This window comes from Condylura cristata, unplaced genomic scaffold (genome assembly GCF_000260355.1).
Source record: "Condylura cristata isolate star-nosed mole 26May11 unplaced genomic scaffold, ConCri1.0 scaffold00019, whole genome shotgun sequence".
NCBI classification, from domain to species: domain Eukaryota; kingdom Metazoa; phylum Chordata; class Mammalia; order Eulipotyphla; family Talpidae; genus Condylura; species Condylura cristata.
This window is the reverse complement of record NW_004567120.1, coordinates 2724981-2745502: the sequence shown is the minus strand read 5'-3', so window position 1 is coordinate 2745502 and position 20522 is coordinate 2724981. Positions and strand designations below refer to the sequence as shown.

General features: G+C 34.2%; 1 protein-coding gene across 4 annotated transcripts in view; it reads left to right on the top strand.

The window, feature by feature from the left end:
- Positions 1-20522, top strand: part of ATRX (alpha thalassemia/mental retardation syndrome X-linked) — a 211434-nt gene that overhangs the window by 80451 nt on the left and 110461 nt on the right. For all 4 annotated transcript variants that reach the window (XM_004685605.2, XM_004685603.2, XM_012727135.1 and 1 more), the window contains 4 exons: positions 3785-3857; positions 15808-15941; positions 16378-16554; positions 19199-19292. In XM_004685605.2, coding sequence (XP_004685662.1) covers positions 3785-3857; positions 15808-15941; positions 16378-16554; positions 19199-19292 — 478 coding nt within the window. The remainder of the gene's footprint in view (positions 1-3784; positions 3858-15807; positions 15942-16377; positions 16555-19198; positions 19293-20522) is intronic.

Genomic DNA, 20522 nt, shown 5'->3' with positions numbered 1-20522 from the left:
CTATGCATATGGTTTTTAAAATTGTACAGATTAGCATTGTATCCCATGAAATCCTCTGAAAAATTTAAATTTAATTCTTTGAAACACTTTACTGCTGCTTATCAGTTCCTAATGACGTGAATAGATGTTCCTGTTATTAACACTAACAAAATAAAGAAAAAAAAAACAAGAAGTACCTGGATTACCTTACTGTGATGTGATTAGAGCACTAGGACAAATAGGATTTTGTTCAACTTGTCAGTGAAAACCCATCCCCTGCCCCATGACATAAACAGTGTTTATTATTATTGCAGTTTTTAAAAGAAATTAGTTGTATAATAAACAGACTTGTCAGTGTATTGTCATTATTTTTAATGAGTCAGTTAACCAGGGGCACTTGAAATTTATTTGAGAAAATTTATAAAAGTACATTTCACATGTAACTGTTCCCAGCACAGGAAGAATGTTTACAACTTTCCTTTCGTTCCTTATGTTAGGATTTTCCATTTATTCCAATAGAGTTTTAGAGGTGTTTACTTGAATTTTGTCCTTTAATAAAACTTTAAATTCCTTAATGGAGTGATTATCTTAAATTGGTTTTAAAATTGGGTGTGATTATGCATGATATACTCACTTTCATGTGCCTAGCTGGAGAGCTACCTGTATGACTGTTATAACTATAATTCTGCATTCTAGTCCTGAAATTCTTGGGGCCTGATATACTTTAGAAATTTTGACTTCTTGATTAAAAAAAATGTGGAGTAGTTTCCATATATTTTAATCGTCCCATTTGTGCAGCAAAACATGAATGTTTACAAAGTACAGATTGTTTTGTTGCCAGATAAACCATTCCAACACCTCACAAATACTTTTTAAGTTGTTCTGAATTTCAGGATTGTATAAAATTGTGGAATGGCATTCAGAACACAGAATCTAATAGTTACATTGATTTCCAACCAGTATTTTTGTTACCGTGTTGAGAAAAATGCTACTAAGGATTAAAGTACAAGAATATATGGTGATTAGTTACATAGAATGTTCACTTTATCAAACTGTAGGTTTGATTAAATTAAACTATTCTTAAATTGTGGAAAATTGGTTTCTATGATTAATTAGCTTTCCCAGTGAAATCACCATTTTCATTTCCCTAAAATCTCACTTAATTTGACATATGTGAGGGTTTCAATAATGTATCTCCTATGATAGAAACTTTTAATACCTAGTATTCTAATAAGTAATAGCATTCATTAGATCTTAAGAGATGGCAACATATGGCAAATATTCTGAGGCCGAATGTCCCAATAATCCCTTAGCCTAGCAGTAGTCTAATACTGTGTTTCATTTTGACTTAATGTCCTGAAGGACTAGTGGGCTGATTAGAACCAGTGGGCTTATTACAACATGAACATTTCTCAGGTATATATTCAAAGAAGTATTGAGAGTTCGAGTTTTCATTGAATGTCAATCCCTCATTTATTTTGGGAAACCTTGTTTGGATTTTCATTATTCTGAATATTTCTCAGTATTGTTTGTTTTATTTATATTTAAAAGGGTTCATTAGGAAAAGGAGAAAGAAAAAAGAGGCTCCTGTACATAGTCACAGGTGGGCAGGTGAGCTGCTGTTCTGTTTTGCAAAGGGAAAAGGTTGTGAAAAGGAACTTCAGCATGGTCATGGGCAGAAGAGCTGCAATACTGTCTAGATTTAAAAAATGAAGATAAATTTGGTAGGCAAAGTCACATGTCTAAAAATTGGACTTTATCAATAAAAATACTTGAGCAGAAAGAATATGAAAGACTTTCAAAATAAGCCCTAAGTGAAAAGTCTTCCCCACTCCCCAGGATAAGTTTGGATATAAGCCAGTGAGTGATCAATGGTATTCTTGAAGCATTTGCTTGCTTGCTGAGCTTATTTATCCCCCTAATATGTGCAATTAATTTAGATTTCAGTTTAGATGAACTACTTACGAAGCTTCCCTACCTCCCATGAGTTTAGAGAATTCCAATTTAGTTAGCAATATTTGGGTGTTCTAATGTGGGCCCCAGCATGATCCTAGAAATTGGGTGTAGCAAGTGGGTTATTTAACTATTTGAAGGAAGACCTAAGAGGTAGCATTTCAACTCAGTTTTAAAGATTGGGTCAAATTCTTGAAAGGGGTAGTGAAGCATATCAGTAATATTACTAAAATATTTCATTTGAAGATTGGTCTGTTTAAATGAGGTATATTTGACCCTTGAACAACAAGAGTTTGAATTGCCTGGGTCCACTTATATGTGGGTTATTGAAAAATAAATATTGGAAAGTGTTTCTGAGATTTACTGTAATCTTTTCTTTCGCTTTCTTCATTGTAAGAAAGCAGTATATGATATGTATGCACAGTATAAGTTCATTGATTGTCTACTTTATTGCTAAGATTGCTGGTCAACAGCAGAATCTTAGTAGTTAGGATTTTGGGGAGTCAAAAGTTAATACCTGAATTTTCAACTGCCAAAGGGGACAACTCTCCTAGTTCTGAATATTGTTCATGGGTCAACTGTATTTAACTGTTTGCTGGGATATTGTGAGATTTATTTTTGTCTTTCTGTGTTTAGTATATTTGTACACTGAACCTGCAAATACCTGTATTCTTCATGTATTTTTTTAACATTTTCCTCTAATATTTTATTATGAAAAATTTAAATGTGCACAAAAGTTCTTGCAATTAACATTGTACTGTTTGATCACATAACTATATACACATATCCTATGCATTAAACCTAGCCTAGCTTTTTCTTGCCTTAACTGTTCATTTGGAAATAATTACAGATTCACAGGAAGCTTCAAGAAAAAAAAGTACAGGGAATTCTTGGATATCCTTCATTCAGTTTCCCCCAGTGGTAATGTCTTGAGTAACTATAGTGCAGTGTCAAAACCAGGAAACCAAAGATTTACTCAGATTTTACCAGTTCACATGTATTCATTGGTGTGTATATGTGTATGTGCAAGTATAATTCTATGTAATTGTTTCATGTGTACTTTTTTGTATAACAACTACCACAGTCAAGATAACAAACTGTTTCATTGCCAGAAGGTTCTTTTGCATTACCTTTTCATGCACACCTTTTGTCATCCTCATTCTTAACCTATGGTGGCTGTTGATCTGTTTTTCATCTCTGTAATTTTGTCATTTTGAGATGTAATCATGAAGTATGTAACCTTTTGAGATTGATTTTTTTTCCTCTGAAGTCTCTGATGCATTTCATAGTATAGTAAACGTAAGCATACTTCTTTCTAAATACATAAGCATGTATTGTATTAAAGTTCAATGTTTAAGACTTAGCTGTTTTTCAGTATATCTCTGGGTACTACTACTCATTAATGCCATACAAATTTAAGTATATTTTGAAATTACTTAGTACTATCAAAATATTAATTGCAATTTTGCTGTTTTCATTGATACAAGGTAAATTAGATATCTGTTAGCTTTTAGCTTAAAAGTTATCATTACAGAACTTAGAAAGAAACTTATGTTAACATGATGCTTATGATAAAGAATTATTAGTGGGAAGAAGGAATTTTAAAATTGGTATGTTCTGGGAAGAAGTTAAAATAACTAAGATCGAAGTATTTATAGCTAGCACTTCTTCAACCTCTCCATTATGCTTTCCTTGTAAATTCTTTTTACTCATATTTTGGATTCCATAGTGTAATTTAGAACCCACTAGTTATTTTAAAGTTTTTGGCTTTTACTTTTATTTTACATGGTTTTACTTATGTAGACATTTTAAAGCTAATTTTAAGTGCACTTTTTGCCCCCCCCTCCCCAAGGAGATGAAGCCTTATCTAAATCAGTACCTGTCACAGTGGATGATGATGAAGACGACAATGATCCTGAGAATAGGTATGATTCCATCTGTAAGGCTTATAACACATTTTAGGTGTGGGCATAAGTACCAGCAGTAGAACAGCAAGCAGGTTGTAAAACAAGGTGTGCCTATTTTAGAGAGACCATTACTTCCTAGAAGTTTGTAAGGAAGGTCAGGAAATGTGCTAAAATACAGAATTCCTAAGTATAAGTAACATACTTGTGTATAACTATAACACTCACTTTTGTGTCTAGATAAACTGATAATATTTTGAGAATATTTAAATTTTGACAGGTTGTTTTTTTTTTGATGGATGTATTTCAATAAGTTGGTGACAGGAAATATCTCTTCAATATTGTTTTTAATTGCCATCCAATAGGGTAGCCCTATAATTTTTCTCTTCATAGTAAAAAACAGATTGGTCACATGTTTAAGATTAAGAGATCACTTGAAGATAAGTGTCAGTTTACAATTTTGTCCAAACTCACTTAGACTTTAACTTTTAACTCATTTTACATTTTACATATAAAACAAGAGTAGACACTGTGATAGTGTTATTTTTAATAAGACTTAATAGCTTCAGTTGTAAACAGTATAGCCAGTTGGAATTACTTAACTGTGGATGGCTAGGAGAAGGAAAAAAATGACACCCATATGTAACAATGAAGAATGAAAAAAGCATTGATATTAAACAGTATATCATAATGTGTTTATGTACCTTTCAAACTCTTCCTAGAATATAGTATTGACCTCTCCCCTTCACACCCCGCTCACATAAACATAATCTTCAACAAGAAGACACTATGGTGTAGTAGATGGAAATTTTGAATGATGAGAATGCTATCTGACTTTCAGTTCCAACTTTTCTGTCTGTGTGATCTTAGGCAAGTGACTTACTTATTCTGTGCAAAAATTTTCTCATCTCTAAAGTGAGAAGGTTACATAAAATTTTTTTCTGATTGATTCTGGTGTCAAAAATCTATGATAATTTTTGTCAAGAATGCTATTAATCATCCACATATTCCAAAGAGTAGGCCCTAATAAATATACATGTACTATTTTTGTCATAATTTGTAAGAAGTTAATTTGAATTAGTAAATGCAGTAGGGCCTGCTGTTACTCTAGCTGTGTTTTGCATCTTGCTGAAGTTGATAGGCTTTTCTGTTTTAAAGGTCAGAATTCTCCTAATTGGTGAAGTTTTTTATTAAGGTCAACTAACAATTTTATGTGTTTGAATAGAGTTTAATCATGGACACAAAGACTCAGGTGCTGCTTACAGCAGCTCATTTTTTGAGTAAATACTCAGTTTTCTTTTTTTTTTTTTAAAGATTTATTTATTCATTTACACAGAACTGGGGTACAGGCCAGAGATGCGGAGGGTGAGAGGATTCACCAGAGACAGAGTGGGGAGCAGAACAGGCAGATCAATGCAGTACACTGCTTAGGGGAGCAGCGGGCGGGCCAGGAGAGGTCTGCCACACCAGGTGGATCTCCTCCGGGGCAGCCAGGGATCGAACTCATGCGGAAATGGCTTCAGCTTCTTAGTGCAGTGCTTTAACCCGCTGCGCCACCAGGGAGGGCCCAAATACTCAGTTTTCTTAAGTTATTTATGCTTACAGAACTGGGATACAGGCCAGAGGTGTAGGAGATGAGAGGATTCACCAGAGACGGAGTAAGGAGCAGAGCAGGCAATCTACTGAAGGACACTGCTGAGGGGAGCAATGGGTGGGTGAGGTCTGCCACGCCATGTCAGCTCCCTGGCTGGGGATCCAACTCATGCTGCAGTGGCTGCTATAGCTTCATAGTGCTGTGATTTAACACGTTGTGCCACCAGGAAGGCCCAATATTTAGTTATTTTTATGGGCCAGAATGGAATGGTACAGGCATACCTTTTGTTTATCAGCTATTTCGTGTAGTACATGATCACAGTGAAATAGAGAAATAATTAAAAAATTCTTTTATGCATTCACTTCATTTTTGCTACCTTTTTATTTTCCTCTAAATCATGAGGCCTGAAATGCTTACATATCTTGTATTTGTGACTAAAAAACAGCTAATTCTTTTGAAAATAATTTAATTTTATCTTGAACATGTTTTTCTTACTTAGTTTAATGTATTTTGAAAAAATAAACTATAACTTTTTTTATATCCAACATACCAAAGAGATACCTATTATGTGTGGGCCATCCAATGATGGGGATACAAATATTAGTATATATAATGGTAATGAACAGTATAGAGAATGTTTTTGAACATATTGAATATCCACTAAATAACTTTAAGGTTTATTTGCACATCATGATGAAATCTTGGTATTATTTTTACCAGTTTCACATTTTGGAGTAGGATATATTTTGTAGAATATTGTGCTTGTGTGTAAATCTGTATGCAGTTGTGTAATTGTCTTTTAGTGGCATATACTAAGCTTTTTCAGCAGTATTGTAATTATGTTTATGGGCATTAAATAAATAATGTATTAATGTGCATGTGTAATGATTATTTGGACACAATAAATTTCTTTAAAGTATTTCTTGTTCAGGAATTTAATTCAATGCATCTTTTCATGCATTTGTTAGAGTCAAGACAGGTAATTTACTTCGCAGCCAAAGAAGTTTTGATGTTTTTGAATTGAAGAAATAAATAGTTTACTACCCAAAACATACACTTACATGTGGCATATATATTTACACATTTTTGGGAAAGCTTCGAGTCATATTTCATATTTTATTTTTCTATATAAAACGATAAGATAGTTTTTGAGACCATCTTAAATACTTAGTTATCTCCTGAATATTTTAATAGCAGTGAATAGGTAAGCTTGTTATTTTAGCATACCATTATATAGTGTCATTCATGAATTTGAAAGTAAATATGTGCCATTGTGAGATAAATGTGTCAACTTATAAATTATTTAGTTTATTAAGTTTAACTTATTTTGTGGTGGAGGTGTTTTGTAAAAAATAGAAATAGATTAACTTTATTTCAAATATTATATAAAAGAATTTACTTTAAATTTTTATAGTTTATGCCTTGTATACCTTTTGGAAGGGAGAATAACAGTTTGTCAGGTTGTTTAAATTACACTTGGAATCTTAAAAGTCAGTTGTTTGAATGTCATTAGGCTAATGTTGCTTTTTGAATACCTGTTGTATTTTAGATTGATTTTTATTCTTTTATTGAAAAGATACTGAAATTTTTTGTTAATGGGTGCAATTCTGTAATTATGCTGGTATTAAAATTATGATTTCAATATAGTGATATTTTGGCTACATTCCAATTTATAATTTAATATCTGCACTGTGAATTAGTGTCAGTGTTAAGGTAGGAAGTATGTTGAAATTTGACATTGTAAGTGTTAAAGATCATTAATTTGTTTTTAAAGTTGTACAATAAACACTGGAGTCCATACCACCTGAAAAATTATTTTTAGAATATTCCCTATTTGCATGTCTTGCAGGATGTGAAAAATGTTTAAAATGGAACTTTTAAGAAAATAAAACAGATTGCCACATTGTTTTCTAAATAAGCATCCTATTTTTTTACCCAAATTTTGACTAATTTGGGATTTTTTTAAGTGGATACTCTCTTCTGCCATATACAGACATGCATTTTATAGTTGTGGAATTTGGTATAGTTATGCTCCATTCTTTTTCTAATTTCTTTCTGAGTGGGACTAATTATTTTGCATAGAAAGAAATATGTGGAGAGTAAAGAAATTTCCCATTGTTAATAGAAGTTCTCTTTAATTATAGTGGAACTAAACCTTAACCTTGAAAATTTAATATTATTTCTTCATTTGGAACTACTTTGCTTTTCAAATTGGAAAATATGCAAATAATTTCCCCTTCTACGTACTATCTGTTGAAGGCTCGGTACTGTTACACTGTGCTTTTATTCAGTATATATTGGGAGCAGATTAAGGATCCCTGGATGTTGTTCATTAAATAAAAGATATTTAATGATTGTTTACCTGATTTCAGCAAAGATTAATGCCTCGAGTATATCTCATGTCCCTTCCCTATATGACTTTTACTTGGTTTCCATTTTCATTACCTTTATAGATGTCATCAACTGTGTCTTTATGTCCTATACAGATTTTCTAAATTTTGGAATAATTTTCTCTGAAAAAAAAAAAGTTATGGTGGTCCTCTTTGTTTAGTAAAATTATTTAGTTTTCCTTGTTCTTGAAAAACAAAGGTAGCTTTTAAATGAAGTCTTCTACTTTTTTTTTTGTCTTCTTTTTTTTAAAGATTTATTTATTTATACATCTAGAGCTGGGGTACAGGCCAGAGGTACAGGGGCGGTGAGAGGACTCACCAGAGACAGAGTGGGGTGCATAACAGGCAGATCAATGAAGTACAAGGCTGAGGGGAGCAGCAGGCAGGTCAGGAGAGGACTGCTGCGCTATGTGGATCACCTGGGGGTGGGGACCGAACTCATGCTGAAGTGGCCTTAGCTTCTCAGTGCTTTAATCCACTGTGCCACCAGGAAGGGCCCTTCTACTTGTTTTTATATTTAAATGTTTAAAATGTCTGAAAACGTTAAGGTGTTTTTTCTTTCCAACTTAATGTGTCTTTATAGTAAAGGTAAGTATTGTAAGCACTTAAATAAAACACAGGTATTTAGCTAGTAGATAGGATCTATTTGTAGATATCTAAATAGATTGTACTTGTCAATAGTTCACTTTTTTTATGATAGAATTCCCACCACCAGAGAAATATGGTCAGTACTGGTGGTTTCTCTGCTTAAAATGTAACCATATCCAGATTTTCCAGATTTCCTTTATCTCTTCTGTATTCAAATTTCCATAAGATGAGAACTTGCCTTTCGCCGTTCTCCCTCCCTCCCCCCAAGAGAGTTTGGATTTCTAGTGTTGCCAAAAATGATTCATTTTTTGGACTTCATTAATGCTGCCTTTGTATTGAACTTTGAAATTTAAAAATAAAGCTGAGTCAAGTAAGTTAATGGTTTTGCTTTTCAGCTATAAAAGCACATTAAACTAATTACTATCTAATTTCCTAAGTTTATATCAATATTTTTGTGTTAAAAATTCTTCTAAAACTGGCTTAGATTTTTTTGCTTGAAACAAATATTACAATTTGAATGTATTCAAATGTTAGAGCTTATATATAAATTGTCAACAAACAGGGCTCCTAATTTACTACGACTTTCATTTTTCTATTCCTAATTAAAAAATAATTATATACTAATTTTTCTGGTACCCTCACGCATAAAGAAAATAATGCTCCTTTTCATGAACTGAAAGGATTGCTGAACATGTGACTAATGATGTTTCAAATTGTTGTTTAGTTTTTTAAGTAGTGACTTCATCATTATCTTGTTATTTCTGTCAGTCTGAGTATAGATTATGCTATTCTATCATTTTGGGTATAGATTTTGCCTTAATTATTTTTTAAGACCGATTCACATTATAGTATGGTATTTTAGCACTACATATACTTAGACAGTTGTTTCGTATCTTTAAGGGGTAGGTACTTAAACCTATAATCTCATTTTGAAATCTCTGGTTTAGCTATTCTTTTGAGTTATTATGCAGATACTGGATTAAAGATGTTTAGAACACTTTTTTAATCATTAAAAATCAAAATTTGAATTCTTTCTAAGTATTTTCTTGGAAATCTGTGAAAACAGATGTCTTTAATAATTCAACTACAATGTATTTATCCAATTATTCATTAGTATAGAAATAGTGAATGAGTAGAGAGTATAGCACTATTATAGTAAAATTCATAGCAGGTCGGGATTCAGGATATTAGGTTCAACTCCTGGTTTGCCATTAATTAGTTTTGTTTCTTAAGTTATCTCCCTTCTCTAAATCCTGTTTCTTTATCTGTATAATGATAAATTGAATTTTCAGGTCCTTTCTTCAGGAATTCTAACATTTTGTCTTTTTTTTTTTTTTTTTGGTAACAACATTTTCTAAAGATCCCTGGCTTTAAGAGATCCTTCTTTTGATTTCTCCCCTCTTTCCTTTTTAAAAAGAAACTTGGTATTTTGATTGATCAGTTTACCTAATAGCAAGAATTGCTTACTTTTACTCTGAGTGCTTAAACAACAAGAGGTATTGCTTATTTCTTTTCTAGATAGGCTCAGAATTACTGAAGGCTTTCTTGTCTTTCTCATTCTTTTTCCTGATTGTTTATTCATCTTTGCATTGTTGGGCTCAAGGTTTATCCTACTTATGCTCTTTTTTTTTACTAGATGGGATCAAGGGTCATTATCTTAGTATTCTTTATGTGATAGAGAAGGCTTAGCTTGTTTGGGCTTTCAAGTTCTATTATTTATTCTCATTCACCAGTTCCTATCCCCCTACTGTGTTGTTTTGCTTTCTCCCCCTCTCCCTTCCCTCCAGTTGAATGGAGGAGTGAATCCTTTACTTTCAGCTGTGCCAGGTTTTGTGTCACAGCCTGGGCCTCTGATGCTTCTGATGGAGTCGTAACTGCAGAAAAAAACAGAATCAACTAGGGATCTTGACTCTACATTTATTACATCCATACCAACATGGGTTCAGCTAAGATCTCCAAAATAATGCTTAGCCTGCCTGAGTTTGTTCATGATGATGTCTGAATTCTCTGTGGCCCAAGACTCAAGAGTTAAGGTAGTTGGTAGTTTCCCTTTAAAGAATCTCATAGCAGGCTTTGTTGATGGGATACATTTTAACTCGGCATATTTGCTGAGTGATCAGGTTTAAGATCTGTCTTGGTCCTTCAATTAAGTTCTGATTTCAAAGTGTAGGTTATGTAGTAGACTATGTTTATGATATAGTGTGTGTAGAATATTGTACCTGAGCCATCAATCATAATTTTTGCAACATGATTTAACCATTTTATTCTCTTTTGGACTTAATATACTTGGCTATATATTAGTTTTTTCCATTGGTGGAAAGGTATCAGTGAACAAATCTAAAGCATCTTAGCAAAGTAAAATTTAGGGAGTCTTTCTTCACTCTGTATACACTTTCAAGGTGGAGAAAAATGACCATTCTCTAAATTTTTGTGTTTTTTCAACTTCTAAAATTGATTATTTTATGATTTTGTGGTCTTAACTGGTAGGTGTTGATAAATTGGATAATTTGTTAGTTTGTGGATCACCTTTAATTTTTCATAATTTGTTACAATAGTTACTCCTTAACTGCACTTTAGCTTTCTGTGGTTTTAGTTACCAATGGTCAGCCATAGTCCATGTTATAAGATATTTTGAGAGAGAAAAGCCACATTCACACAACTAACTATAATATACAATTACTGTGTCTTGATAGTTCTGTTTTATTTTTGTTGTTAATCTTTTACTGTGCCTAATTTATAAATTTAACATCATGTTTATGCACAAGAAAAAACATGGCATATATAGGGTTCACTACTATCTGCAATTGCATGCATCCACTGGGTGTCTTGGAATGTATCACACTCAGATAGGGGTGGGGTGTGTGACCATATATGCTTTATGGGTTGATAAAAAATTATATCCAAATTCTCTTGTATAGATCATATCCCTTTCTTCTACATGACAATTTAGATCTTGTGTACAAATTAGGTAGATTTACATGTTTGACTTCTGTGCAGTAGACATATTCTTAGAAGTCTAGACTTTAAAGAGAAAAAAGTTAATGTCGTTTACGGCAATTAACAACCAAGTTTTAATAGGTTATAGGAAATTTAAGACTGCTTTGAACTGAAATGAGATGATTTCAACTAACTTTTAGAGTAACTAAATCAGTAGTTGTGTTTTTCTTGGCTATTATTATACCACCCACATGGTGATAAAAAATGTCCTTGTGACTTCAACTGAATTGTTTTTCTATTTCTAAACAAGTACCTCATGCTACGTATTTTATTCTTTTTCTTTCTGTATCTCTCTGATTCATTGCAAAATAATTTCACACGGGTGGTTTGAGAAAGGTTTTCCTTGTCCTTTGCAAAGGACAATGTATTAGGTTCATTTTACAGTTTTCCCAGAAAGATGCTTTTATTAAATTTCAAGAAGTACCCTTTTTTAGTTTGTAGATGGTATGCTGAAATATTACTTGTTTTGTTAAATGGTGAAAGTAAATAACAAGGTTTAAATTTCTTTCTTGGCAAATGAAAAGTTGGCGTCTGTATAAAACTCACCATTTTAAAAGTTTAATCTCTGCAATCTAAAAACTGCAAACTGCTAATTTAGAAATATAAGGACAGTGCTTTGTAGCTCAACTCCAGTAGTATTTACATTGGAGTGACCTAATCTGTACTTTATTGAAATATTAATCAGAACAGAAGCTTTCAGAAAAAGTAAGCTTATTTGTTTATTTTTACATTATTGTTCATTTTTGTACAATGTTTGATACCTCCTCTCAGGTGTTGTCCCCATACAGTTATCACCACTAAGTTACCACAAACCATCACTATAGACTCTTGTGCTCTTCCTCTCCTAGTTTGACCCCTTTCCCTCTACCTCCCCTGATGAATGTCTCCAATTTATGATTTGACTACTAGTTTTGTCTTTTTTTGTCCCTGATACTTTGTATGTTTTCCCTGTTTCTCCTGTAAGCGAAGCCATATGTTTATTTTTTTTTTAAGATTTATTTATTTGTGCATACAGAACTGGGGTACAGGCCAGAGGCTCAGGGGCGGTGAGAGGCTTCACAGAGATAGAATGGGGAGCAGAACAGGCAGATCGACGAAGTACACTGCTGAGGGGAGCAGCGGGCGGGTCAGGAGAGGTCTGCCACGCCATGTGGTCACCTCCGGGGCAGGCGGAAATCGAACTCATGCGGAAGTGGCTTTAGATTCTCAGTGCTGTGCTTTAACCCGCCGAGCCACCAGTGAGGGCCCTGTTTATTTTTTTTTTACCTTCTGACTTATTTCAACAAGCATAATCTCTTCCAGCCCCATTCATGTTGCTACAAATGACATGAATTTATCCTTTTTGATTGCCAACTAGTATTCGTGTGTGTGTGTGTGTGTGTGTGTGTGTATGTGTGTATGTACACCACATCTTCTTGATTGAGTCATCTATTTTGGGCATTTAGGTTTTCATACTTTAGCTATTGTAGATAGTACTGCACTGAGCATAGGAGTGCAAGTACCCTTTTGAAAGATTTATTTATTTATGCATACAGGAACTGGGATACAGACCAGAAGTATGGGGGTGAGAGGATTCACCAGAGACAGAGTGGGGAGCAGAACAAGCAGATCAACTGAAATATACTGCACAGGGGAAGTGGTGGGCGTGATAGGAGAGGTCTGCTGTATCATATTGGGTAGCCCCCTGGCTGGGGATCAAACTGATGCTGCAGTAGCTGATAATAGTTTAATAGTGCTGTGCTTTAATCCCTTACACCACCAGGAAGGCCCTTGAATTAATGTCTTTATGACTAAAGACGAAGTCTAGACAGATTCTTAGGAGTAGAATTGCTGGGTCATATGGTAGATCCATTTTTAGTAATTTAAGGGTCCTCCGTTGGCCTTCTGTGGTGGTTGGACCAGTTTGCATTGCAGTGTAAGAGGATTCCTGTTTCTCCATATACTTGCCAGCATTTGCTATTGTCAGCTATTTCACAGTGGGCCATCCTTACTGGTGTGCAGTGATTGCTCATTGTGATTTTTACTTGTTTTTCCATGATTGTAAGTGATGATGAGCATTTTCTCATGTGCTGGCCATCTACATTTCCACTTTGGTGAGGTATCACTGTAGCTCATCTGCCTGCTTTTTGACTAGAGTCTTGGTTTCTGTTCAATTATGTAAGCTGTAGACCTTTGATACCAGTCCCATATCAGTTATGTGGAGTAGAAATATTTTCTACCTGTTGATGGGGTGTCTCTTTGTAAAGGAAGTTTATTTGTGTTTTCCCTAGCAATTGGTAATTCTTGTGTTGTCTTAATATTTCTGGTATATCTACTTAGAGGAAAATGAACCAAAGATGCAAAATAAACATTTGTGGAATTGATTAATTTTGTTCTAGTCTGTTTATACATCATTGAAAATATCGAATAAGTAGCAATTAACAGTCTACTTTTCAAATAAAATTGAGGAAGCTTTTATATGCATTCACATTTCTTACCATTCAATTAATTTTTCGTGGAAATGTGAATACATGATAAGAAAGACAAAGAAGGGTTTCAATTTCAAAAATGACAAAAGTCCCATCATTTCAATTTTTTGTATGAACTAGAGGTTCAGTTCTAATGCAGAGTAGATGTTTATTTCAGGGATAATTTATGGGAAACTGAGACTCATGTCACCTTCTCTATAAGGCAATCATTTGTTACTGTGATTTTTTAATTTATAGCTATAAGACACGGAGACATAGAAAAATGACCTCATCTTGCACAATTGCTGTATGATTGCTTTTATCTTTGATTTTCAGATGTAAAAGTGAAGCGAATTAGGAATAAATTTTATTTTAACATAATATTGTCTTAGAGAAGTTCTTTCTCATGTTTTTTATTTGCAGTCTTTTCATTAGCAAATTGCTCTTTGAAGTGCATGTTGAGAAATTTTGTTATCAATGAATGAGGAAACTGCACTATATACTATATTTTAGACAGTTGAAGTAATTTGTGTTATTTTGCCATGTGTCTAATAACACTCATATTCCTTGTCTTCTTTGCCCTAGCTTGAATATTATTGGGGTTTCTCGTTGCTTCAATACGTAATATTTTTTTCAATACATAGTATTTGGTGTATGCCTTTTCTGGCTAACAGAATTTGTGAAGTAAATTGAAACTTTGAGGGCCAAAAATATCTACCAGTTTTGAGACACTGTCTTCCCCTTACCCTCACCCCATCCCCTGTTGAAAAACTGATGTGTAAACCAAAGATGCAGGAGAGTGAGAGTATTCACCAAAGACAAAGTAGGGGGTAGAACAGGTATATTTTAGTGAAATATACTAGTAAGGGGAGTAGTGGGTGAGACAGGAGAGGTCTGCTGCACTGTATGTGGGTCAGCTGCCTGGCCAGGGATTGAACTTAGGCTGCAGTGGTAATAGCACTGAGACTTAAGTCCAAAAATACTAGGAAGGGCATTGTTTTATTATAAAGTGGTTTATTACATACTGATTTTCTGACAGTATGTTTTGTTGCTGAGTAAATCCTCTTAAGGAGTGTTTTGTCTTAGGATGCCGTTTGTCTGAATAGGTTGATTTACTTTTGTGGGTCTTTCTGACATTGTAGTTTTTGACAATAAGAGCAAGCATAGTATTGGAGCATTATCCCGCTTGAAATTACAATGGGTCAAAATAATAGAAATGTCCCTGCAATTTTTCATACTTAGTATAGGGAGAAATTATTTCTATAACTATTTTTAAAAGTTTTAGTTGTGGCCCTCCCTGGTGGCGCAGCGGGTTAAAGCACAGCACTGAGAATCTGAAACCGCTTCCGCATGAGTTCGATTCCCGCCTGCCCTGGAGGTGACCACATGGCGTGGCAGACCTCTCCTGACCCGCCCGCTGCTCCCCTCAGCAGTGTACTTCGTCGATCTGCCTGTTCTGTTCCCCGCTCTGTCTCTGGTGAAGCCTCTCGCCGCCCCTGAGCTTCTGGCCTGTACCCCAGTTCTGTATGTACAAATAAATAAATCTAAAAAAAAAAAAAAAGTTTTAGTTGTAGCTTTGGTTAAGGCCTAGTTTTTTGGTTTTTTTTTTTTTTAAAGATTTATTCATACAGAACTGGGATATAGGCCAGAGATGCAGAGGGTGAGAGGATTCACCAGAGACAGAGCGGGGAGCAGAACAGGCAGATCGTCCAAGTACACTGCTGAGGGGAGCAGCTGGCGGGTCTGGAGGGGTCTGCCGCACCATGTGGCTCTCTCTGGGACAGGTGGGGATCGAACTCGTACGGATAACCCACTGTGTAAGGCATAGTTTTGATAGTATTTAACATAAAATCTATTGACATTACTACCTGTTTTGATACAGGTAATTGTATTTTGTTTCAAAGTCGTTAAACGTCACCACCAAATAGATTTTTTATTGTTTTTTTACTTCAAAGAATTGCCAAGAAGATGCTATTAGAAGAAATTAAAGCCAATCTTTCCTCTGATGAGGATGGATCTTCAGATGATGAACCCGAAGAAGGGAAAAAAAGAACTGAAAAACACAATGAGGAAAACCTGAGAGATGAGGGTGAGATTTCCAAAGAGAAATATAGGATATCATTTGATTCTTTGATCAGTTTAGTCTCTTAAGATTGTTTGACCATAAAATCTGTTAGTGTATGTATTTGGAATTTATAAAACATATAGGGATTTGCTGACTTTAGTCTATGAGTAACTGGCAATAATTGTTTATATTTTGTCAGTCACTTTGTTTATATTTTGTCAGTCACTGTTATAAGAGGGACAATGTTGGGGCAGAATATTTTTTATATTCTTAAAAATTTACATATGTATATTGGTGGTTTTAATCCATTTAATAATAGTAGTAGATCATATCTTTTGTATGTTGCCTGATGTCATCAATGGTAGCTAATAAGTAGTTCTGATCTGTTCTATAAGTCATAATAACTGCCAACAGATAAAAAGTAACTTAAGATTTTATAGATATATTTTTCTCCATTTAGAAGTAAAACATGAAGACAATTCTGAATCAGATTCTGATTCTGAAGAATCTAAGAAGCCAAGATACAGACACAGGCTTTTGAGGCACAAGCTAACTGTGAGTGATGGAGAATCTGGAGAAGAAAAAAAGACAAAAACTAAAGAGTACAAAGAAGCTAAAAGTAGAAACAGAAGGAAAGGTAAGAAATTTTACTTGTGAATATAAAGAACATGCTCATTATATACATTAGTTTTAAGAAATAAATCTTAAGTATATCTGCTCTACAAGTTGACTTCTGATTGTGAATATCGACATCATGGAAATAACCTCTTACATGAGGGTGAGGGAATTTAGAATGGGAAGGTAATCCAAAAATCTTGTGATGACACAATGAATAATTTTATCCCTTAATAGCCAGATACTTTTAGAGTGAAAATAAATAAATATGAAAATATATAAAATATACCTAATGGCTATGTAGAAAATAAAGGATTGCCTATAACTACAGGAAGAAATAATGCTTGTCTAAATAAGATGCATTTTAGATTATGCCATTAATTCAGGTAGATTAATGCAAGTGTTTTTGTAAAACTTATATGTAGTCAGATTACACTTTCATTATATTAAAAGTCTGAATTCTTCCACATTGAGTGGTTAAATGTTTCCAGTATCTTAGTAAACATTGAAGGCATAAACAGGTCATTTTTTGAATGGTGGTTTTCAACCTGACTGCACATGGATCACTTGAGGGATTTTAAAATAATATTAGTGACAGGGATGAGCCATAAGCCGTTGAAAGCGTAATTGAAGAGGGTCAAAACTAAGTATTTATGTTTTAACAGCATCTCAGTGAAAGCGTAATTGAAGAGGGTCAAAACTAAGTATTTATGTTTTAACAGCATCTCAGTGATTCTGAATTTTAGTAGGCTTGGCAATCACTGCCTTAATAATATTTAGTTATTATTAGAAACTATAATACCACAGAGGATGTCTTGTATAGCAGAGGTATTGCTATACTGTACCAGAAAAGAGATTTTCTTTAGTTTCTTGGAGGATGGGAGTTATTCACAGAGAAGATTTCATAGACATTAGGAGTTTAACCAAACAGATGACATTGTAAGTGAGGAACAGGTGGATATGGAGAATTAGAATACACATAGCGGAAAAAAATTAAAGCCTTTGACAAATGTTTGTACATGGTGGTGGAGGGAGTACAAGTATTATGGTAGGGATGTAATTAATATGTAGCTGGACTACATAGGGAGGGAAAGGAAAAATAGGAAATGCGACTATACTTATAAGACAGACTAGAGGCTCTTGTCAACTTGGCAGTAAATACTTACGTACACGAGGCTATATACATCGTACGTCTCTTTTGTGTGCTTTTGTGTGCTTTTACTTGGGAGTCGAGGAAGACATCATAGGTTAACTAATCTCATATACTTTGACCAGTTAAATATAAAATTTGCCTGAGAATTTTGGCTTGCAAAAGTTCAAAGGAATTGTGCTTGTTAGGGGTAGTTTCTGAACACTTTACTACCTAACTCCTGAAGGGCAGGTGAATTCACCTGCTTTTTTTTTTTTTTTTAACATGCTTTTTATTTTTTTTAAGGATTTACTTTTTTTTATGCATTCAATAATTGGGGTACAGGCCAGAGATGTGGGGGTGAGAGGATTTACCAAAGACAGAGTGGGGAGCAGAACAGGTAGATAGACTGAATATACTGCAGAGGGAGCAGTGGGTGGGACAAGAGAGGTCTGCCAATCCATGTGGGCTACCTCCCTGGCCAGGGATTAAACCCATACCACAGTGGCTAGGGACAGCTTTATAATGCCACACCCCAACCCCTTTCACCACCAGGGAGGCCCCTGAATTCTTCTTTTCCATTAGGAATAGGAAAACATTTTTTGAACTGAGAAGTGTAGCACACTCCGTAGACTGGAGAACCATTCAAATGTTCATTTTTGTTTCAGATTTTCCCAGCTTTCGCTATTGGGAATTCCTTCAGCTTGGATCATGTCCTCTGATATGATCTTTTGATCTTTTTTTTTTAAGTATTCTCTACTTACTGCCATAAGAAGATATTCCAAACCCACGTTGTATTTTCCCTGCCCAACTTCCTCTGGCTAGAATGATGTACCTTCTGAGATTTTAGTTACCTGCATTGTAGGTACAGAGAAATACAATTTTGGAGAGATAAATAAGAGTTATTTTATATTGTTGTGATATGATGGGACTTGGCCCATTTTCCCCAGACTTTAGTTAGAAATAGTTTTTCACAAAGTTTACAGTAAGCACACTTGCATAGTTTTGGAATTCAGCCTGTCGTAATTTCAAAACTAGGGAAGGAGAAAAAAAGCCCATGACTCATAGCCCTTACCCCAAACTCTCCAAGTATTATAAAGGTCATTATTCATGTTTTGATTTAAGTTTCTGGTTTGCCTATTACCGTTTCCTTTTCAGAGTCCTTAAGTCATTTCTTTACCTATTTATTCTTAGTTTATAGTTGTCATAAATGGTAGAGTCTGTGATTGCCATTATTCCATCTTGGCCAGCTTACTTTTCTTGTTTTGAATAACCAGAATTCATTTCAGTATGGTTACTTTAATGGAATGGTAGTTTATTAATCATAATTCAAATGCAGTTGAGTCATATTTAGCCCCATATGAATCATTAAATGGGCTAATCTCATTTGTACATTTAACATTATGTACATACATTAATGTATGTACAACAGATACTCATCTCACAATCTTCTAAGTTTTAATGTGAAGTTATTGACTAGTTAAGTACTTTTCATTCCTATGGGACATATTTAATAACTTTTTTTTTTAAATTTAAGTGAGCAGTGAAGATTCTGAAGATTCTGATTTTCAGGAATCAGGAGTTAGTGAAGAAGTTAGTGAATCTGAAGATGAACAGCGGCCCAGAACAAGGTAAATATTACATTGTTTTTTTCAAAAATTCTAGGAATTTCATTTATAGAATCACTCTGTACTTTTAACATAAAATTTAATATTTTGACTTGAAATGAGCTTCAAATAAAAAATCAGTAATTTAAAAATTATATGTAAACATTATAGTGAATTGTATGTTCTGCATTAGGTGGAATTTCAGTGTGAGAAAACCCTACCATTTTTGGTTTGTGTTCAGTTCAGTTTTAGTGTAAATAGTTTGGAGTCCTTATAAATTGACTTCCTCATCTAATTTCTGAAATTACTGCTTTCTATTTGTATGGATACTTGTCTTCACTTCTCTCACTTGTGAAATTGGGGATTATACTAGCACTCATAGTATTGATTACTGTGAGCATGAAAGGAGAATGCTGCATGTAAAAGGGCTTATCACAATGCGTGCTTGGCAAATAGTCAGTGCTCCTCGAATGGAAATTATTGTTTTTAGTACTAATATTGTTATTCGTGCAGTCTCTATTACTATTTAAATTTTTATTTTATTGTTAGCATATCTTAGATAATACAGTCCATTTAATTTTTTTTATTTTCTCCTGAATATTATGATCTTTCTATAGTTTATCAAATGCATATCTTTTGGTATTTGTGAGTGTGTTTATCTCTCCATTTACAAATTTTAAAACAGTTGAGATTTTTCTTTTTGAGTAGTACTTTAGATGATACTTGTAGATATATTCCCTGAGAATATATTGTACGCTAGGGGAAATAGAAAATAATGATAGGGATAATGAAGATTAAAAAGACTGGCCCTCCCTGGTGGCGCAGCGGGTTAAAGCACAGCACTGAGAATCTGAAGCCGCTTCCGCATGAGTTCGATTCCCACCTGCCCCGGAGGTGACCACATGGCGTGGCAGACCTCTCCTGGCCCGCCCGCTGCTCCCCTCAGCAGTGTACTTTGTCAATCTGCCTGTTCTGTTCCCCACTCTGTCTCTGGTGAAGCCTCTCACCGCCCCTGAGCCTCTGGTCTGTAACCCAGTTCTGTATGCACAAATAAATAAATTTTTAAAAAAAAAAAGACAGCTATATCTCATATAGCACAAATTTTATCATTTAAGTGTAAAAATACAGAGGTTCCTGAAATATTTACAGCGCTTTGAAGTATGGCCACTATCTTAATTTTAGAACATTTCCCATGTCTCAAAAGGAAGCCCTGTACTCTCATTCTGCTTGCCTTCATCTCCTACTAAAGCTAGT